Source organism: Mesitornis unicolor, unplaced genomic scaffold, assembly GCF_000695765.1.
Source record: "Mesitornis unicolor isolate BGI_N332 unplaced genomic scaffold, ASM69576v1 scaffold30805, whole genome shotgun sequence".
In the NCBI taxonomy this organism is placed as follows: domain Eukaryota; kingdom Metazoa; phylum Chordata; class Aves; order Mesitornithiformes; family Mesitornithidae; genus Mesitornis; species Mesitornis unicolor.
The window spans coordinates 35,708-56,192 of record NW_010185577.1 but is presented as its reverse complement, the minus strand read 5'-3'; the positions used below and the strand labels follow the sequence as shown (position 1 = coordinate 56,192).

Genomic DNA, 20,485 nt, shown 5'->3' with positions numbered 1-20,485 from the left:
TGCAAACTTGCTGAGGGAGCACTCAGTCCCTATTCTGAACTTCTTTGGGTTCACCAGAATAATCTCCATAACCCTGGATACCTCAAAAAGAAATAATCACAGCCTCCTTGGTCTTCCTTGTAGGTATAATGCTGCCCAAAGTCGTTCTGGGACTGACCTGGTGGACAGATTCCTCCTTATCTTTGTATGACCTGTCCCCGCATCAGAGCTGGCTGCTGTCTGCTTAGCAGGGAGAGATTTATTATCATTAAGAAACTATTTCATTGCTCTTTAGCTTCTTAAAGTGACTGCGAGGAAGGTGAGATCTGTAGATCACTAAAGAATCATGTATTTGATTAAGAAACTTTTTTCATTAGTTTTGAGGATGGGAGTATGTGATGGTTATGACAGCTTTGTTCTGCTTTCTTAGTGAAGAGAAATCCTCCTTTCTGTGTTGTCTATGTTTCCACAAATTCATACATTGTTTTAGAAAAAGGGATCAATGAATGTTGTCACCTATTTTTTTCCTGTATAACCTAACAGAAGACTTCTCTGGAAAATGTGTTGAACTTTTCTTAGCTCCTACTAAGAAAAAATATAATCACCACACACTTAAATCCTGGATACTTTCATATTTTTGCACGTGGAAAACATTATTACAGTTTTATAACGGATCATACTGAGGTTTTCAGAGAATAGGGAGATTCATTCATCATTTTGTTGCCAACAAAGAGTGTATCATTCGGCAAAGCCTGAACTGGGTTGAGACAGTTATGCTGCCCCTTTCTCCCCTCTCAATGTGGCCAACTTGTCATCATATCTACAGGACAGTACGTGCTGGGTACACTTTTGGTGTACGTTACCATTATTCTAAGAATAATCTCTGCAAATGTGGCATTTTTGTAATTATACGTCTGGAATAAGCATAGTAAGAGGAGAATGAGGAGTGACGCAGCTCTCCCCCTCTGTTGGCTGTGTGAGTCTCATGAAAGGATTTGAACTTTACTTAAGTGGCATCTATGATCTTCCAACTAATTCACCATGGTGCAAATCCATCATCTGCTGGTTTGGGGCCCATAATTAAGGGCTGCTTAGACATAGTCAGGAACAGAGGTGAAGCTGTAGGATACGGCTGAATGGAAAAGAATTAAAGACCTGACTAATGTTTTTCAGCATCTGGAGAGTGTATGTTGGAAATACGCATTTGATTATTCACTACTGCTTGTAATAAGGGAATCTTGCACACCAAAACCACTTTAAAATGAAGGGCATTTTGATAGAAAAAGACTACAATATCTGTCCTACATGTGTATCTGTGAGCTAGCAGTAAGCGGGATATAACCAAGGGAACTGGAATGATGCCATGCTGCTCCTGTTAGCCAAATGTGAGTGACAAAGAAAAGTAGAAAGCATCAGTATACAAAAATAAAACAGTGGTAATATTTAGCATTTTTATAATAAATAGATTTAAAAGCGCACAAACAGAAAAACTGGTTTATTACTATGATGCTTACTTCTCTATCTACATGAATCTGTCCTTTTCTGTTTGCATCTTAATCATATTCTTTCTTAGTCTCACTGCTTTCTTTCCTCCTTTCCTTAGGCAAAGCTTGGAGATGAAATTCTTGACTACAGGGATTTGGCTGCTCTTCCTAAAAATAAAGCCATCTATAACATTGACCGCCCAGATATGATCTCCTATTCTCCATATATCAGTTACTCTTCAGATGACAGGCATAGTTACGGGGAGGTACTGAAACATGGGTATCTTTTTTACTATGAATTTGAGATTTTATGTGCATCGTTAAATATGCTGCCAAACACTCTTAAACTTGTGCATAATTTAAAAAAAAATTACAACTTCAGTTGAGTTATGCCATCCATTCATTCACAAGGCAATTTAGCTTTCCAAAAACAAGTGAGATGTTCATTTAACTTTTTTTTAGTTTGTGGAAACGAAAACATTTCTTTCCATGATCATTTTTTAAACAGATGACATGTAATTAAACACTGTTTTTCCATGAGAGGAGTTCTACATGCATGCAGTAGGAAACAGGAGTCATTGCTAATGCAAAAATCAGAAGCGAAGCCAAATGTCTTTCATGATTTTAAATTTTTTTTTGAAGTGTACCATGTTATTTTGATAACACAACAAAGGTGTCGCTTTCCTATGCACAAATTTCTTTCAACTTTCCCTTACTAAAGTTCATCCTCATGTTGTGCATGTATTTCAACCTATTCATATGCAGAGCTAATATTACACAGCTTGCGCTAATGAAATCTGATTTAACATAATCCTACTAATACTAGTTCTGGTTTTTGTGAAGCATATTTTTACATAACTCTTGTCATGCAAGTTAGCTTTTCTTCCCTAACCATATCTAACTTTTGTTTGAATTTCTGATTTCTTTTATTTTTAGATACTTTTTTACAAATCAAACCTCTTATATATACTACATATGTTATCAATATATATATGGTCTAGAATGGAAGTTTGCATTGTTCTCTATAGGTGTAAGTGAATGGGTAGAAATAAATACTATAAATGATAGCTGCACTTTATAATAGCCCCAGTCCTGCTATCAGTTACACCTTTTACACTTAATCTGCTACTGAAGTCTCAGTGCAGGGAAACTGCCCATCCTGGTGACAGCCCAGCTTTTGCTGGGACCCAGCGGCTGTGAACTGTGGGAAACTCAGTATCACACTTTCAGGAGTGGGATAGAAGGTAGTTGAAGTTGAGCTCTAAAAAAGCCCAACCAACCAAAGAAATAAAATCATAGCAAAGAGAGTATTGCTGCTGTCATCTGCTTTTAGTGGGTATCTCAGTGATGAGACCACAACAGAAGGGGGTTATTGGGACAACTGGAGTCATTGCCCTTTTCAGTAGATGTATAACTCATTAGAAGATAAAAGGAACCACATCAAAATGAGGACCTTTTCCCTTGGGGCTATAGGAGACACCTGCAGTGTTGATACCACCAGCTTAATGCTGTCTCAGGTAGGTCTGTGCTGATCTAGGCATTTATGTCAGCAAGACTCAGTGATATCTTATAAAATAAAAAGTTGGGTTCAGTCATCTGTTTCGAGGTGCCTAAACCAGAAGGGGATTTTGGGCTGTGCTTGCAATCCAACATACACATTTTCAAGATGTTCCAGATATCTACATCCTTGATATTGCCAGGGGAAAAAACTGTCACAGAGTCATAGAATATGTCAAGTTGGAAGGATCCCATAAGGATCATCGAGTTCAACTCCCTGCTCTTTGCACAACTAGCTAAACCTAGACCATGTGACTAAGAGTGTTGTCCAGGTGCTTCTTGAACTCTGACAGGCTTATGCTATTCCCTTGGAAGCCTGTTCCAGTGACCAATCACCCTCTGAGCAAAGAACCTTTTCCTAATGTCCAATCTGAACTTGCATTTCACATGGAAGACGAACTTCCAATGCAGCTTCATTCCATTTCCTCATGCCCTATGACAGGTCATCAGGGAGAGATCAGCACCTCCCCTTCCACTGCCCTCCTTGAGGAAGTTTTAGACTATGATGAGGTCACCCCTCAACCTTCTCAGAGCTGAGCTGAACAAGCCAAGTTACCTCAGCCACTCTTCGTAAATCTTACCCTCGAGACTTGCAGACATCTTGGTCGCCCTACTCTGGACACATTTTGATGTCCTTATATCGAGGAGCCCAAAACTGCACACAGTACTTGAGGTGTGGCTGCACTAGTGCAGTGTAGAGTGGGATGGTCACCTCCTTTGACCAGCTAGCTACGCTGTGCTTCACGCACCCGAGGACATGGTTGGCCCTTTTGGCTGCCAGGGCACACTGTTGACTCATACTCAACTTGCCATTAACCCAAACCCCCAGATCTCTTTCTGTGAGGTTGCTCTCTAGTCTCTAGTCCCCCAGTTTGTATTGTCTTCCAAATTTCATTATCCTTTGCTACACCTGCAGCTGCAATAATTTCAGTAGATTTCTGCTCAACTAACCAAGTTTAGCCTTTGATTTTGAAAGGAAATGAACAAACAGCAAATTTTCAAATTAAATAATATTTAATTAAAAATTAAATAGTACAGCTATTTTTCTTGCCCCTAAACCAGCCAGCTCTGAGCAGCAAAGTTCTAGGTGAGATTTTGGAGCTGCTTCAATGCAGATTTAACTAGGACTTGTGTATAGTTTCAGGCAGTTGCTTTAAATGTGTTTCCCTACTGGCAGCACTCTCTGTGGTACAGTACTGGCCTCCGCAGACTCCGAGGTTTTGTAGTAAAGAAATCAACAAAAGCTTTATATAAAATTATTTATATCTTATTCCTTATTTACTTCTTTAAAAACAAGTAAAAATTGCCCTAACTTAATTGACAGGTGCTTTTTTAACTGTATCATGTTGTACATGGATATTGATATTTTAAGAGTAGTTCTTCTCACAAGTAACATCATGCATGAATTTGTATCACTAATTTGTTGTGTGTTGCTGTTTGCAGTCACCTCAGTTGCTCTCTCCAACACCTACTGAGGTAATCCTCAATGCCTTTGTTCTCCTGTTCTGACCCGTTCTGTGATGCATAATCCTGGCCTTATTGATAACCAGAAGTGTCTGAAATGCGGGGTTTCCCTCCTGCCTCTTCAGTGCATGGGGGTTTATAATCTATGGTTTTTATAGTGTTACCTGTGTTGAATACATGCTCTGCTTCTGGATTGTCATCTGTATGCCTCTATCTCCACTGTCATCCATGTTTCTGCCTTCCAAAATAAAGGTTGTATTGTGGTCACTTCTTCAAGCTCTGCTAAATAAATTACATTCGGTTATATGATTTATGTTTACATTTAAAGTTGCCAACGTGAGTTGACTTGAATTAATGCTTGGCATAGTTTTCTGTTATTTTTTTCTTTTTATTTTTTTATTCCACAAATAGTTAAACTATTTATACTATTTGTGCACGCATACTGTTAAATCATTTGCACATACGTGAACTTCTAGGTCTTTGTTCTTTGATGTACGTTATGATCAAGTCCAGTCATTATTTCAAGAAACACCACCTTGGAAGCTGTGAAAGCATTTCACATAGTGTCCCAGGTAGTAACTCAATTACATATCACAGGCCTGGGTAATTTCTGCATCATCCCAATGTTATGATAAGAGAACTGTATTGCAAAATGTTGGTAATAGTGGAGAATTGTGAATTTTCCTTAACGATTGTAAATCATCAACTGTCACTATAAACATTGATTAAACAGGGAAGGTAACCAATAGAACTGTGATTTAATTGATAGTTTAAAAATAAAACCGTAGTCTATTTAGTATTGGATTTCATGAACTTGATTGACTGTTCCTTACAGAGACACAAAGTACAGAAAAGGTAAGGTCTGACATAATCAGTATGAAATCTTGGTGTTTTGAAAGATTGTAATAGTTTCCTTTAATTAACTATCAGTTAGCAAACAGTCCTACTCTTAAAGTCCAGAACAGACACTAGTATATAGGCTAGGGCTTTCATGGTTCGTGTTATGTGAATTCTCAAGGTTACCCGGCTTTGCCATTCATGCTCTCTTTCTCTAAAGAGCCTATGATCAGGTGCTGAGGCAACATCATCTGCAAACTTGCCACTAGTTTTGTTGCAGAGAGTTTTATTAGAGGAAAATTCCACTGTATTATGCAATTGGACATCTCATAGTCCACTAGCTAACATCATATGATATATAAATATTATTGCAAGACTTTCTAGACATTACTATACTGCTTGTAACTCATCACAAGGGTTAAAATGGATATTAAATAATGTAGCTACTTTGGGAGGGAAACATCTCAAACTGGGCATAGAGGGGTTGTTGGAAGAACGTCTATAGGATGCTGCATGCTTGGGAACTGATCAGTTGTTCTCCCTTTTATGTATAATTTCTTCTGATATTAAAGCAATAATGCTACTTACCATTATACAAAGCTAATTTTCCATTTTTGAAAATGCAATCTGGGCTGAGGTGGAAGAAACAGAGCACACAGCCAGAGGAGAAAAACTAATGATGGGAGAACATTGTACATCTCCCTAGAGTCAAGGATAATCCCAGAGAAGCCAAATGGAAAATTGTGTTCGTCTAACAATGAATGGATGGATATAATTAAGTTGTCCTGGTAGGAATCTGGGAGATGATGATGAGGCTAAATAGGATCTCCTCTGTGTTAAAATGATGAATGATCCTGTGGGAGTCACACAAATGCCTAAATATGGCCCAGGATTCATGACAATTGAATAACACCTGCTGTGGTATAGTGTATCTTCACTCAGTCCTACTAGAATAGGAGAGGGGGAAACATTCTTTGGAGTGGGACTTTCCGTAAGAGAACATCTGCAAGTTACATTGTTTTGTTCTAATTTGAAGTTAACTCAAGACAATTCTTGCTCATTTTAAAAGAAACAAGAAATCTGATTTAGCTTTTATATCTCATTTACGAAAATAATTTCCACATCTAATTCACTCAGTAATGTTTTTACTGTTAAGAAGACACACTGAGCAAATTGCAGTTGTAATTTAACTTGCTATGGAGAGTGAGGAGTTTGAAATTGGTTTTTAAGTGGTTAAAGCCAAGGTTTTAGTGGGAGGTGGGATGTATGACTTTGCACAATGCTGCAGTATTTATGCTGATGCTATATATGAGTGTTTGTATTGGTTACCTAGCTAGTAATGACCATGTTGTAATATGGTATGCTGGGCAATTTATATAGCAGACACAGTAATTTCTGTGATGTAATGAATGCTGGTTTTTGTGTTGTCTGTAACCATGATGCAGCCATTCATATGGGTACAAAGTGACCATAGTACTATCACGCTAACCTGATCTCATCTTCCACCCACCCATGTATGTTCAGGAAATTACACTGTCCTGAAGCAACACTTCTACAGTGTTACGTTCTTTTCAAATGATATTGTCATTTTAAATTCATGTATGTGTTGACTTTGCTGGGAACATGACCGTTCTCTGATACTTGGCAGAGCTCTTTTGGTCACACTGAGGTGGAGATGCTTACAGCTGAAAGCCACCTCATTTATTGGGATTGCATGGAGCAATATGACAGCATCAACTTTCATCTACGTGGCACAGAAACGTGCAAAATGGCATATTCTGCCTGTTTCAGAAGTTATTTCTCTTCGCTGATCTATATTTCCTCTCTTCCTCTCAGGGTGACCAAGATGACAGATCTTTCAAGCAGTACAGGACATCAAGTCCTAGCTCTGCTGGCTCACTGGGCTATGGTCGCTACACTCCAACCTCCCATTCTCCTCAACATTACAGCAGACCAGGTAATTGAAAAGCAGCTTTATTTATTCTCTGGATTTTTCCACTACATTGTCTTATGTTGTAAATAGGGTAGACTCCGGTAGACAGGTGTTTAAGGTGGAGTAGCAGTTCATTGCAGTCATTTATTTGCTGTGAACAAAGAGTCCCATGAGAAGAAAGGAAATAAGTGCTTGAGGAGGGAGCATCTAAGAAAACAAAAACAGTCAGCTAGAAAGATTGATTTTATGTACTTGTAAACAGAAGATAGAACAATTTAAAAGACTTAATACTGGTCCCATTCTGCCTGAAGCTACATATTCAATCCACAGCTCTTTCATGGTGTGGCATGGTAAAAGTGAATGCACATAAAGCCAAGATGGTGATCGAGTGATTTCATATCCCTTCTTGTACCACAGGGTTGTGATCCATGTCTCCTCTCCACAGTGCAAGAGCTGGAGGAGGGATGAGTGGTTCTAATGGCTGAATTTTGAAGGCCAAGTTGCTTTAGTTGAGAAGCTTACAGCAATGTTTATTGCAGCTTTGAGGCTCTTGTTGCACAGAGAGGAGGAATCGATCCCTTTTGATCATTGCATGGGTGCCCCATACAAAGGCTGGTTCATATTTGGGCATTATACAGGGCTTTATCCTTGGAAATAATCAACTAAATTGCTCAAAATTAATTTTAATTTTTCACCACTTCATTTGGGTGGAAAACAGAGCATTTATATTATTTTCTTGGTGTCATTTAATTTCATTGAGGATACATTATAATTATGAACAAGTTTGGAAAATTGGAAGTTTTTAATCTTTCCAGTGGAAATTAAAATTTTATGGATAACAGAAACAGTTCTAACAGGATTTGAACATTTGTACTACATAAAGTCTTTGACAAAGTGGAAATGAGATTGAGTATCAAAGATCTATTAAAGGGAGGAAAGATTAGTCGCTGCTGAAGGTCTGGCAGCTGTGTCATGCTTAAGCTTAGCTGCACACTGTTAAAGCAAGGAGGAAAGACGAAAGAAATTCCAAATAAATTCTAATATTTTACAGCTTCATTGAAAATTTAGAAGATAGTAATCATAATTGCCACTTTTAATAATTGCCATTAGTGCTCCAAAATGTTTTATCGGGGCATTATTACAGCAAAACAAAGAAAGATGACTTTTGAGAATGTTTTTCAAAGCACTTAATCACTTGTCTAACTTTCAGAGCTCAAATAACTTCAGGATGTTCCTTCAAATGTCTTAATTAGCCATGCACTTGAGTGCCCTGGTGTGTTGTGAGCTAAATCTTACCAGTGTGCACCAATGGCATTGAGAACTGAACACGCTCATAGCACAGTTCTCAGCAGAGACAAGACTCGCCCCATTTCATTTCATTAGATCCATTCTGAACATATATCATTCCCTTTTGCAGCTCTTGAATATGCAGATTTTCCCCTGAGTGCAGCTATGCTTTTTGTGTTGCCTTTTCTGGAATATTTTCTGATGTATTACATTATCAGCATTTTAAATGAAACTCTTTCTGTCTGTAGAAAGCCCATGTCCCTTGGCCAATGGCATAGTGTGGCCACTGTGATGTTTTTAGCAATAACCAGAGAAAGATGAAGTCTTAAACATAAACAATTTGTTTTCTAAGCATCAGGAGGAAAATGTTCCTGAAAAAGGGGATGGCATTGTAACTTATGGCTTTCAGTAAGTGAACTAAATAGTTTATTTTCACTTACTCTCTGTTGCCCCCAGCTGGTACTCAGAGTCTTGGTACCAGTAGCTGCATCTCCCTGCCCCAACACCCAAGCCCTACATCTACATTCAGACATCATTACATCCCTTTCTTCAAAGGTAAGGTCCAGGAATGCAAAACTGTGCTGTGATACTGTAGACTTATTCAGATGTGTTTCACTTTTATGTCTGTGCAAGCATGGCTTCCACTTGGATAAAATTTGTCTGAATTTTGTGCAAGTGCTTTCTTGATGTACTGTGTAAGTTTTAAGAACTGGGTGGGTATGGATTGTTTTATTTTTGCTTTTTTTCAGCGAGTGTTAAGTGTTTTTCAAAGGGGTGGAGGGAAGGAATTAGATTTTCTAATGAAAATTAGTGAGGGAAATAATTTTAAGGTATCTTTGTTCTGAAATACGTTTACCCTATTTTGCTGACACTAAATAAATATTGTAACGGGCTTACACATTGGATCCAACATTGAATGATCAGTTATGTAACCTTCTACCCTACATTTAGAGATTCGTAATATTATTTCTAGCATTACCAAAAAATATGCCAGAAAGCTGGTTAAATCAGTATACCCACACTGATTAGCTATTTTTTTTAGCTACTTAGTTACGTGTCAGAAAGAGAAGACATTCAGCTACCACATGTGTCTTCCTCTGCGTCTGTGTGGTCTAGTAACAATATGAGTGACGACTTGAACGATGAATGCCAAACATTTTCAGTGCCTGTTTCTTGACTCTCATGTATTGTTTGATTGAATAAAGCAAAACTGTTCTTCTTGTTGTCATAACCATTACAGAAAAGAAAGTGACCCTCTGAAAGAACCAGACTTATGAACAGGTCTGAAGTGCAAACACAAAGGAGTAGCAGGGTCTCATTGCCTTTGGAAAAATAACTGATGACTCTTCACTGGGCCCTAATGCATCCAGAAACAGTTCTGGCCAAGGTCAGCTGAATTTCACAGGTATAAACAGGAACAGAGTGAGGCTTGAGTCTCCCAGATGTGATCCCTGAGAGAAAATTTTGGAGGACACACATTTCTTGGAAGACTGGCACTCACCTGGTATTCCCTGAGATGCTGCTTGAACAGTTTTATGATCTGTCCTCTAAATGTAGACACTAGCATCCAATCTGATATACTGAGTCAGAAGAAACCTCTTTAGTGTGCTGCAGTGCATGATTGGAAAGCTCTTGTTCGAAAGCCCGCCTGCAGTTGCTTAGCAGCACTCCTCTTAAAATGAGTTGCTGTTGTTTGGAGCAGCAACAGTTACTTAGTGCTGCTGTTCAGAGGATGAAAACCTCAAGTGGCAGCTCCTTGTGCACAAACAATTATTAGTAGTGTGATCAAAATTATAGTATTTTGCAATTCTGCAGCACCTTTTATCAAGGAGCTAAAATATTTTGCAAGCAGTAGCTTACAGTGCCTCACAGTGCTTCTGTGAGGCAGGCAAGCCTGTTTATAATTTTCTTATATAGGTAATCTGGAGCCCTGCAGAGGTTATATAGATTATCCACTGTTTTACAGTGAGTTAATGTCTCAGTCTGAATGCAGTCAGAAAATTTGCCCCCATCCTCTTAAAGTTCTCTGAATTCTTTTCTCTGAGTTGCAGACTGCATTTTTTTCCCTTACCTAGAGAAGCCTTTTGAGGGTGTCAATGTGCTATATTTTTCTCTTCAAAGTGGTTAGTATGGGAAGAGTAGGATAGTACCCATCGTGGCTTTGTATCCAGACCAAGGTTAATGTGCCACTTCAGTTTTAAAAAAGTAAAATCATACTCATTTTATTGACTCATTTACTCTTTTTATTAAATCCAAAAATATTGCACTGCTTAATTATACTAGAAGTAATCTTTGTAAAACCAGCACTCCACAGTCATCATTAAGAAAACATTTCTTTAAGCTTCCAGGAGAGAGAAATGTTACTACCCATGGGAAATTAAAACAGGCAGAATCTTCCTTTTGACTTTACTGAGTTTGCATCATACTCATCCTGAGAATTACATGGTTCATAATTTTTCCAGTGAAAAATATGATTACTGAGTTCTTGTTCTTCTTCACTCTACTGTAGTCTAGCTCCTATGAAGTGTAATGAGCTACTCTTTACCATGCAGACAAATGAATTGGTTGTGCTCTTTTAAGGACTTTTTGTCTTCAAAACATCTTCAAAATTAATCCTGTGACAGCCTCACTTCAAGAAAGTTTCACAGTTCACACCCTTGCAAATGGTGTGATATTCCAAGGATCTGTGCTTGGTGTGATGCTATGCTCTTTCTCTTGAGGTGACGGAGTTGTGAGCGTACAGGCCGTGCTGAGCCTTACTGAAAAAAAGCTTACTTAAAACATTGTGGACTGTGTCTTGCCTTTCGAGTGCAGTAGCACAGCTTCCAAAGCCTGTTTGGCTTTGAAGGCTTGAAAAGAATTAGTCATGAAACTTAGGAAAACTTTGTCTAGCTTAATGCACTGTGTGCACAGATACTAAAGGATCCAGTTTCAGAAGCAGGCTCCGACATCTCCCTAATTAGGCCGGTGGTGTCTGTTTGTTGTTCAATCCCAAACTTAGACAGCTCTTACTGTAACTTGTTATCAAATTTTCCATCCTTCCAGATAAGACAAAAGCTGACTAGGAATGAAGTATAAACAATATTATACTTTTCCTGACAATCTCTTCAAAAGGGAGCATGGTCTGAGCTCTAGTTAATTGGCTCCACACACCCAAGGTTAAAAGAGTGGCCTACCCTGTCAGCTGCCAGAAGATGCAAGGAAGTTTTTGTGGTTGACACTCAAGTTCAAAGTAAACCTTTCCAGATTCTTTCCAAGTTAAACAAAATCTGGGGAAGAGTTCATGACTCTGGTTTTTCGCTCTGCACTGACCAGCAGAGCAGATCACAGCCTGCAGCTGCTTGTGGCAGAAGACAAACCCAAAAGTTTGAAAAATCGCGCTCTTTGGTAGTTTTATTTTCTCTGAGACCTTATTTGAAGTTATTCTTCAGTGTATACCAGGCAGACTTTGAAAGAAACCGATTTTTGGCAAAGTCTTATTTTAGATATTTTAATTATAGGCTAGATTAAATGACTGTCTATAGTTCCTAGACATGAACTTTCTACATGTGTCTTCAGTTTGCTTTATTATTGAATACTTCTTTTTGTATGCAAAATGTGAAATACAATTACTCTTGTGTGTTTGTCTGAATCAGTGACAGAATTAAAGTTTAAATGTGCATCAGCTTGTACGAGCGGGCTGCAGGAAGAACCTTTTCCCTCATTTAATCCTTAATTCTTCTGTTTCGAGGAAGTTAGAGGTGATGGCTTTGCAAACTGCTCCACATAAATGATCCTTGCATCGAGCAGTTTGCAGATTTACTGTCCCCTGGTACTTGTGCTTGCAAGTTTATTCGTCTTAGTGCTTTCGCCTGATTCCCCACTGACATCTCACCCTAACCCTGAAGAGTGTCTCTGTGTGTGTACGATGCCAGCACCTTGGGGTCACTGCTCAATGAAGTAATTATTCATGCAAGTCATAAATGAATGAGTTTTTAAATAATATGCTAATTTTAAGTAAATGAGAATTAACCCACTGTGAAAATCACTTGAAAACTTTTCTTTTTGATGTAAAAAATTCCAATAGTAACATGGTATAATGATTTTTAAGGTTATTGGAGTTGTAAAAGACCTTACTTAAGTAATTGCCTACCACTGCTCTTTGCGTTCAAAGTTGGAGTGATATTAAAACTTCTTCCACTTAGGAGGGATGGCCAAGCTTCTGGACAGTAAGCAGCAAAGAAGGTCTCAATTAATAAATGTGCAGTGCAAACACCACTTCTTTCCTTCCAAAAGCAAAGCAGGAATCAAGAAACTGAATAACTGTCTGGTTCCTTGTGTGAGGACAACTTGACTGCAAGCTGGTGGTGATGCACCAGATTTTTAGTGATGCCATAATTCTTCTCTTACTTTTTTGAAAGGACCGTAGGCTATCAGCATGTACAATTGTCATTTCAATTTCTCAACAGCTCTGATTACCTTTTTTCAATGAGAAATCACTGTTATTGAGTACACAGTGGTAATGGCTGAATAGTTTTTGGGTTTGAATTTTTCACCAACTGTGAAAATAACAGACACAAATTTTAGAACAAGTTAGTTAGTGTATCATCATGAGATACAGAGCACACTCTTCTGACCTTATCTGGCCTGCTTCTGCTCCTGTTGGACTCAGTGGTCCACGTCAAGGCTGGCTTTGGTGACAGACCGATGTCCACGCATCCACTGCTTGTCAGCAGAGGCAGAGAACACCTCCATGGGCATGGCCTAGACAGTTGTGGTAATCCAGTAGTTTTATGGTTATAAAACTTCGCCTCCCTGAAGACAGAACTCAGATATAGGTCTAGTGCTCTGAGCTGCTTCACTTTCTTAACCCCCCAAAAAACTTGCTGTACTTTCATTGTTACTAGCCATTAAATTTGTGCTCCATCCACACTAAAACAGTAACAGCAAATTAACAACCATTTTATGTTAGAATAAATGTCATGTTTGGCTTCCAGTTGCTTAACAGTGCTGTAAATTAATTGGATTTTACAAGTCCCAAAAAAGTAGAGCTTTACTTTTTTGTTTGGCAAGCAGCACTATAATGCCATAGAGTGTGCTTCGGGGAAATAAGCTAAGAGGAAATGAACCGCACCTAATGAGCATTTGACAAAACAAGTGGATAAATGAATACGGATCAATCCTATGTGTATCTTGAAATTTGGTGAAGTGACTATGGCATTATAGATCCATGACTTGATAATCCAACTTTGTTTGCATAAATATAAAATGCTGTAGCATGTTACCTGTGGGAAAAGTTCCCAATTAAGAACCAAATTTCAACATCTGTTTTCATCGTTGATACATGCAGGAGTATTTGACTTAGCCATAACATCTGTTTTTAGGTTTAGTCCTGCTTTGAGATAGTTTAAACATTACTGAATGATTTCATTACTGATTTCAGGGGCAGGCTATGAGCCATAGTATTAAACTTTTCAGAAACTTGATTGAGAAATTATTCCGTTAACGCTATGCAAATCACATTACAAGATTGTGAATGTGCTTATCCTTTTATTTCTTCATTGAAGTGTTGTTAAAAGAGAAGCTTTAGTTTCAAAGTTGAGGCAGTTTAATCTGACATTATCTATCAGATATTAACTATTGATGGGATGTTTGGAGACTGAGCCAATACACTGTGCTGAAAAATAATGCGTTTTACAAAAACCATGTATTTAAAACTGTTGGATTAACAAGTCATTCTGAACAAGCTTTTATGCTTGAAATACTCTACTTTGCTTTCCATTTTTTCTTTTATCTGCTTTCTTTGCTCTTCCCCTTGGAGGCAGTGAAAGTGGTCGGAGCACTCCAAGCTTATCCATGTACTCAGACAGCAAATCTTCACCTTCTGTCTATCAGCAGGCTCCTAGGCATTTCCATATTCCAGGTAGGCATTCACTGCTTAGCTTTTGATCTTCAATTGCTGGCATCTGTTTGTTCTCTTCTGAATGTAATCTTTTTTTTTTCCCCCCACTGATTTATGAATTTTGATCTGCAAGTGAAGAAAATGTTCTATGAGTAAAAATCAGTTACTTGTTAAACTTCATCTCAGAAACAAAGGAGATAGAGAGTTGTGTCCTTATCTATATAAAATAAAATTGCGTTAGAGGAGGCACACAGTGACAAATGTTACTAAGCCTACAAAGACACAATTATTTATAGGGCCACGGCTGCATACGTGTGTTGAATTTGTGTGTAGGAGGGAAGACTGAAGGGGTTGTTGTTTTGTTTTGTTTTGTTTTTTCCCCTTATCCATCTACTCTCTAAATTAAAGAGTCATATTAACATAGACTTTAAAAATAGCTGGAAGATGGTATAACTCCAGGAAGCTCACTGTGGCTGTATCTGTGTATATGTACTATACTGTTTTCAAGTTCACATTCAGTTATCAAGCACATTAAATTTATGTCCACACTTGTTTAGCTTTTTGACTGCTGAGCAATCGACCTGCTCAGTGAAGTAGTTTGTTTATTTATGTTTATCTTCTGTGATTAACAGTTTTGTAAACACACCGTAGTTAGGAATTCTATCTGCTCAGATCTGTAGTACTAAGTAAATCTGTTGTCAATACAACACGATATGGAAACCCTGGGTTGTGGCTCAGGGGGCTTTCAAAAAAATAGTGGAAGGCCAGGTTAGCTATACAATTCCAAATATAGACAAACTGTAGAATTTCCTATAAGAATATTGGACTTTTCCAGTATAAATGTCTGTATCTGAGCGTGTATGCTTTCTTCATAATTAATGGAGAAAGTCCCTTTTCAAGTGTGACTCTTACAGTAGTCCATTGTACCTGTATATGACTTTTATTTTAGGTAGTGACAAGTGTAGCCAATTTCTCTTTGTTGTCTATGAAGTATAAATTAGTAGTGCTAATATAACCACCTACATTTCAGCAAAAGGATGCCATTCAAGGTGTCTTAAAGCATTCTGAGGGACTTAGGGGGGATTATGCTGCATAGGTAGGTGTAGCCAATGTTTTCAGTGTCTAAAGATGATGGGTAAGGCTTCATTCTCTTCTAATAACCAGTGAATGACAGACCACTGAATGAATGCATAGTCTTTGCTGAAGTGTTTGCATTTTGAGTGTTGTGGAGAGCAGACAAGAGCTGCATGGTCTGAACTGCTTGCTTACTCTTTTATTCTTTCCTTTCTTTTTCCTCTTCCTCAGACACTGGCGTAAAAGATAACATCTATAGGAAACCTCCTATCTACAAACAGCATGGTACAGTCTGCTTTTCTCTGTTGCCGTTTTGTCTACGCGTCTTTCTAAAGAAATGCATATTGACTTCCAAATTGATTTGCTGTAGTCTTTGCATTTCACTGTGTCCCTATAATCTCAAATAGAAAAGGAGGAAAAGTAATGTGAAAATTAAATAGCATTTTGCATAACATGCTGTCCAAGGATTCAGTAAATTCTCTAAAACTGGGATAATGATATTTTTGTCTTGGTAATTCAGAGCTGATACTAACTTCAAAGCAGTTTTCTTATTTATGGAATGATACAAAACATGTGAATGTTTAAGGTTGCTGTCCTGTCTTCAGACAATGTCTTGGAATATCTGCATTTTGTAAATAATTCTGACTTCTACATTACTGAGGAAAAAACTGTTCATTGATAAGTGGTGCATATGAAAGATCTACTTTTCACCTGCAAGTTCTTCAAGCTGTAAAGTATCAAGAACAAATGTAGTCACATGATGGCAGTTAGGAACAAATTCAGTAGCTGATAACATTGCCAAGATATGATTGGAAACCTTTGGTAGACCCAGCAACAAGATTGCTCTCTGAGATTCTAAACAACAGGAAGAAACATGTGATGTTTTATGCCACTGAGAATCTGACTTAAGACCCTAGTGAATATGAAAAATAGAAATATGAAGTCTGCATTCTTCTACTACTTCTGCATTCTTCTATTACTGTTTTGCTGTATAGTCCACTAATTAACATCAATGCAATTTCCATGTTCATGTCAGTGCCTAGCGATGTTTGACAATTATATAGTTCATGATACAGGATTAGTAATAGGGAATTCATTTTTCTGAACTGAATTTCACTATTAACTGTTGGAAACAAATATGTAGAGATTCTGCTGCAATAAGGATGGATGTAAAGCACGTAAGTACCTCTCTGCTTATTAGAAGAGCAATGACTGGGGTACTCCTGTACTCAGAGGCAAAGGATAAAAATAAAAAAATGTGATATAAATCTGCTCCACGTGAAAAGCTATTTTAATCATGATTGCACCCCGGCTAGGGAACAAATGCAAAAATAAAATAAAAATGGGAGATGTTTGTCACACTTTTTGGGTGAAAGCACGTATCTTTGGGGATACAGGTGGGAGAACAAAGCTGTGCCACTCTTCATGGCAAGGGAAGGTCCAGGTGGTGCCTGTGAGCAGTGTCTCTGCTGGAGCAACTCCTCCCATCCCATTGCCTTCTGCAGCACTGTATGCACAGAGGTGACTTCCCATGCTGTACGTAAGAGTGGGAAAGCCTCATGTGTCCGTTCTCTCGTACTTTGGCTTTAGCTGATAGCTGATAACTTTCCCTGAGTGAAAAGTTAGGGAACTGCAGATCCATCCTTGCCTTCATGGTCAGAACAACAAAAATACATTTTAGATATTTTTCTTTTGTGGTAACAGGGGGCTTTAACTGATTTTAAAATACCCAGTTAACATAGTTTTAAAAATTATGCTTTTATGTAGTTATCATTTTTATACTATCTTTCATGGAAAATGACAGTTATTTCTGTTTTGGATGAAGTTCTAGCTTGAATGTGATACAATAATAGGAGGAAGAAAGTTGTCAACTGATACCTCCCAGCTGAGTGAGTCAGCCCGTGCACACTCCCAGTAACTGGTGCTTCGTGCTGCAGTAACTGTACATTCAGATCATCCAGATGTAGATAACCTCTGTTTTTTTTCTGGGTATGGTTTTGAGCAAAGTCAGACTCACTGACGTTTCAGTGCATTTTAGGTGTTGGTCTTTGATGCACATTGTCTGCTCACAGCATCCTAATCTTGGACAAACTAATGTTACCCCCGAGGCAAAAAGATAGTATCTGTTTGGTTTAGTGCTTGATTTAATGTAATCTGCCAACCTTATCGTCTGCCCAAGCTCTCTAATTCCTTCTTGTCTTTAGATATACAAATCATTTGAGGCTGAACAAAAAAAAAACGCTACTGGCAAAGGAAGAAGTTGAATATTATGGTGGTGTTTGGAAAGATCACAAGCAAATGCAAAGTTACAATCATCTGGTGTAAGTCAGCATAGCTTCACTGATTTACACAAGCTGATTATATAGCTCTGGTGTCCTGTATCCTGGCTGTGTCATTTAATTTTATAGACACTTTTGGTTTGCAAAGAGGATTCTACGCAGCAGAGGTTTTTTTTCTTCCAGGTCAGGCATTTTTCTATCAATTTTTTTCTATCAGATATGCAGTCGAAGTCTGGATTATGTCAGTTTTGCACTGTTCTGTAGAGTTGTTCCTCGTAATCACTAGAATGAGTGAAGAATTAAATTATCAAGTCAACAATTTCTATAGGTTAACAAGGATATATGTTTTAAACTTTCTTTTATAGATTGTAGATGTTCAGAAGGTTGTGTTGAAAATTCATGCTTGTTTTTTCTACTGAAGATGAAAGAAAAATTTACTCTTAACTCAAAAAATAAAAGAAATCAATGAACTTTTCTTCCAATAAAAAAAAAAAAACACAAAAAAAACCCAAAACCCAACCTTTTATTCTGGAAGAACTCCTAGCTGAAGTGTGAAGACATGATGATTCAGCTCCTCAAGCTAACGGGACACTGAACGGCTACTTGCTGAAAAGGAGCCAGGGAACATTCCTTTGTTGAATAGACCAAGTTTGAACAAACAAGCACAAAAACTTCTTTGAAACAGAAGTGGAAGAAGCTCTTCCAAAACACTTGGTGTTAAAAGGTTTCAGTTACAGCAGTGCCCAACATATTTGCTGTAGCTACAGCTTCTGTGTTTCTATTATAAACACCCAAGTTCAGAATGAAAAAAGGCTGAGATCAAGCTGGGAGCTGGAGTTGCAAAGTGGAGAGTGCGGGAGCCTGTGTGGTTGTTCTTTGGTGTGTGTTCATGTTTCAGAAACATTTAAACATCATTCAAAGTTTAAAAAAGAAATGGAAGAGGTTTGCTCTTTGGCAATATTAGCACTGATCCGTGTGCAACATCAGTGCACATTGGGGTTCTCAGTAGGACTAAGCATCCCTTGTAGCAGGGAAGCTGATGGTCAGTACTGATGAAATTCAGGACATGTGGATGTACGTGCCAATGATGACTTGTATAAAGCCCTCTCAGGAACTTAGGAGGGGCAGGCCTTCGTGGTCCCCATTGGTTTTTAGTTGTACTCCTCTGCAACTCTGTATAAAGCCTTGGTGTTTTTGAAGTCAAATGCTCTCAAGATCCCATGGAACATTTGAAGGCTCTGAATAACACTTTGGCTTAAATTTATTTTTTTCTCCTTTGAAAACATCAGCATTTTGAAACAAAAAAAAATTCCAAAAATGCATCAGATTCTCTATATGTATTTCTGATTTGGTGCAAGCAAGATTTATACATATAACCCGGAACAACTTGTTGATTGGTGATTTAGGGTTTGATCCCAATATATCAGTGAACCAGATTTAAGTCCTTCTTGCAATGTAGGGACTTTATTTTTCATCTGTCATATATGGATATTTCTTTCTGTTTCTTTCTCAGAAAAGCAGCTTGCCATCCTGATAAAATGTCCTCTTCAGGATGGTAACTGTGAAAACCTTGATTTTTGTCATAATTTTTTTTTCATTTTTTGACCCAGTTTTGTTTTGACACATTAAATTGAGCAAAAAATAACAAAACAAAATGTTTATGGTTACAGATGTTTTCACCTCTAACCCCTAGATTTTTTCCTTACTGCGATTTGTCATTTTTTAAGTACACCTCCTTAACAAAACCAGTTAAAGTCTGGATGCAAGCTGTGTGATGGCACCAGAAAATGAAACAGAATAGCACTGAAATGTTAATGGTGGTGGCCTTTTGCCCGAGTTGTTTAGATGCAGGGCAGGTCCTCTGCAAACAGCCTGGATAGGGAAATGGAAAGGGCAGCATTGTTCCCAACTTGCTGGGAGTGTTGCAGCACTACTAACAGTGCAACTTGATCTCCTCCTCATATCTGAAAGTCTAATCTGAGCCTTAACACTTGTGTTACCACACTGTCTTTATGATTAATAAATATGTTTTCTGGCTACATGGCATTGCATGGGGATCTTGTCTTGCCCTTGCACTGAGGCATTGCAGACAACTCTCCCCAAAACATAGAGTGATACAAAGGCAAGTAGGACTCAAATTTTAAGAAGTTATCTGAAATGGTGTCAAATTCGGCACGAAATATTTCTGTAAGATTCTGAGATGTAACTCAGTGTCTGGACAATACTCTGGGACATAAAAAAACTAAGGAAAAACACATTTGATGGTTGGGAACTATCTAATGAATGGCTGGTAGGTTTTCAGTTTTGAGTTCTCAGCTAGTTGGAAAGTTACAAGAAAATAAATCAACAGTAAAATATCAGAAATATTTTTTTGGTAAAACACTCTTTAAAAGGGCAGTGTAGTCAGAAAAGTGGTTGCTCTTAGAATTGTGAATTTTAGAGTCTCTTTTGCAGATTTCATGAGGAGGTAATGCCAAATTTGTTCCTATCTTCTTTACCAACATTGCCTGTCCTTTTTGGGACTGTAGGAGGCCCAGGTGTGCAGACCACAAAACATCCATGTAACCATATGTACTTTCGTGGTCATGGTAACACAGGAGAATGGAGAAATTCCTCCTGGGTGCAGTGACCATATAAACATGTCCCTAAGTTATGATGTAAGTTTTTTCCCCACCAGTCATTCCCCAAAAGTAGTTTCTTCCTAAAAGAA

At 38.1% G+C, this 20,485-nt stretch overlaps 1 protein-coding gene across 1 annotated transcript in view; it reads left to right on the top strand.

Moving 5' to 3' along the window:
• Positions 1–1,582: 1,582 nt before the first annotated feature.
• Positions 1,583–20,485, top strand: part of LOC104540955 (actin-binding LIM protein 2-like) — a gene marked incomplete at its 5' end in the record, with an annotated part of 43,248 nt that continues 24,345 nt past the window's right edge. Inside the window, 5 exons of the mRNA XM_010184885.1 lie at positions 1,583–1,729; positions 7,158–7,278; positions 8,998–9,096; positions 14,342–14,443; positions 15,728–15,781. Coding sequence (XP_010183187.1) covers positions 1,583–1,729; positions 7,158–7,278; positions 8,998–9,096; positions 14,342–14,443; positions 15,728–15,781 — 523 coding nt within the window. The remainder of the gene's footprint in view (positions 1,730–7,157; positions 7,279–8,997; positions 9,097–14,341; positions 14,444–15,727; positions 15,782–20,485) is intronic.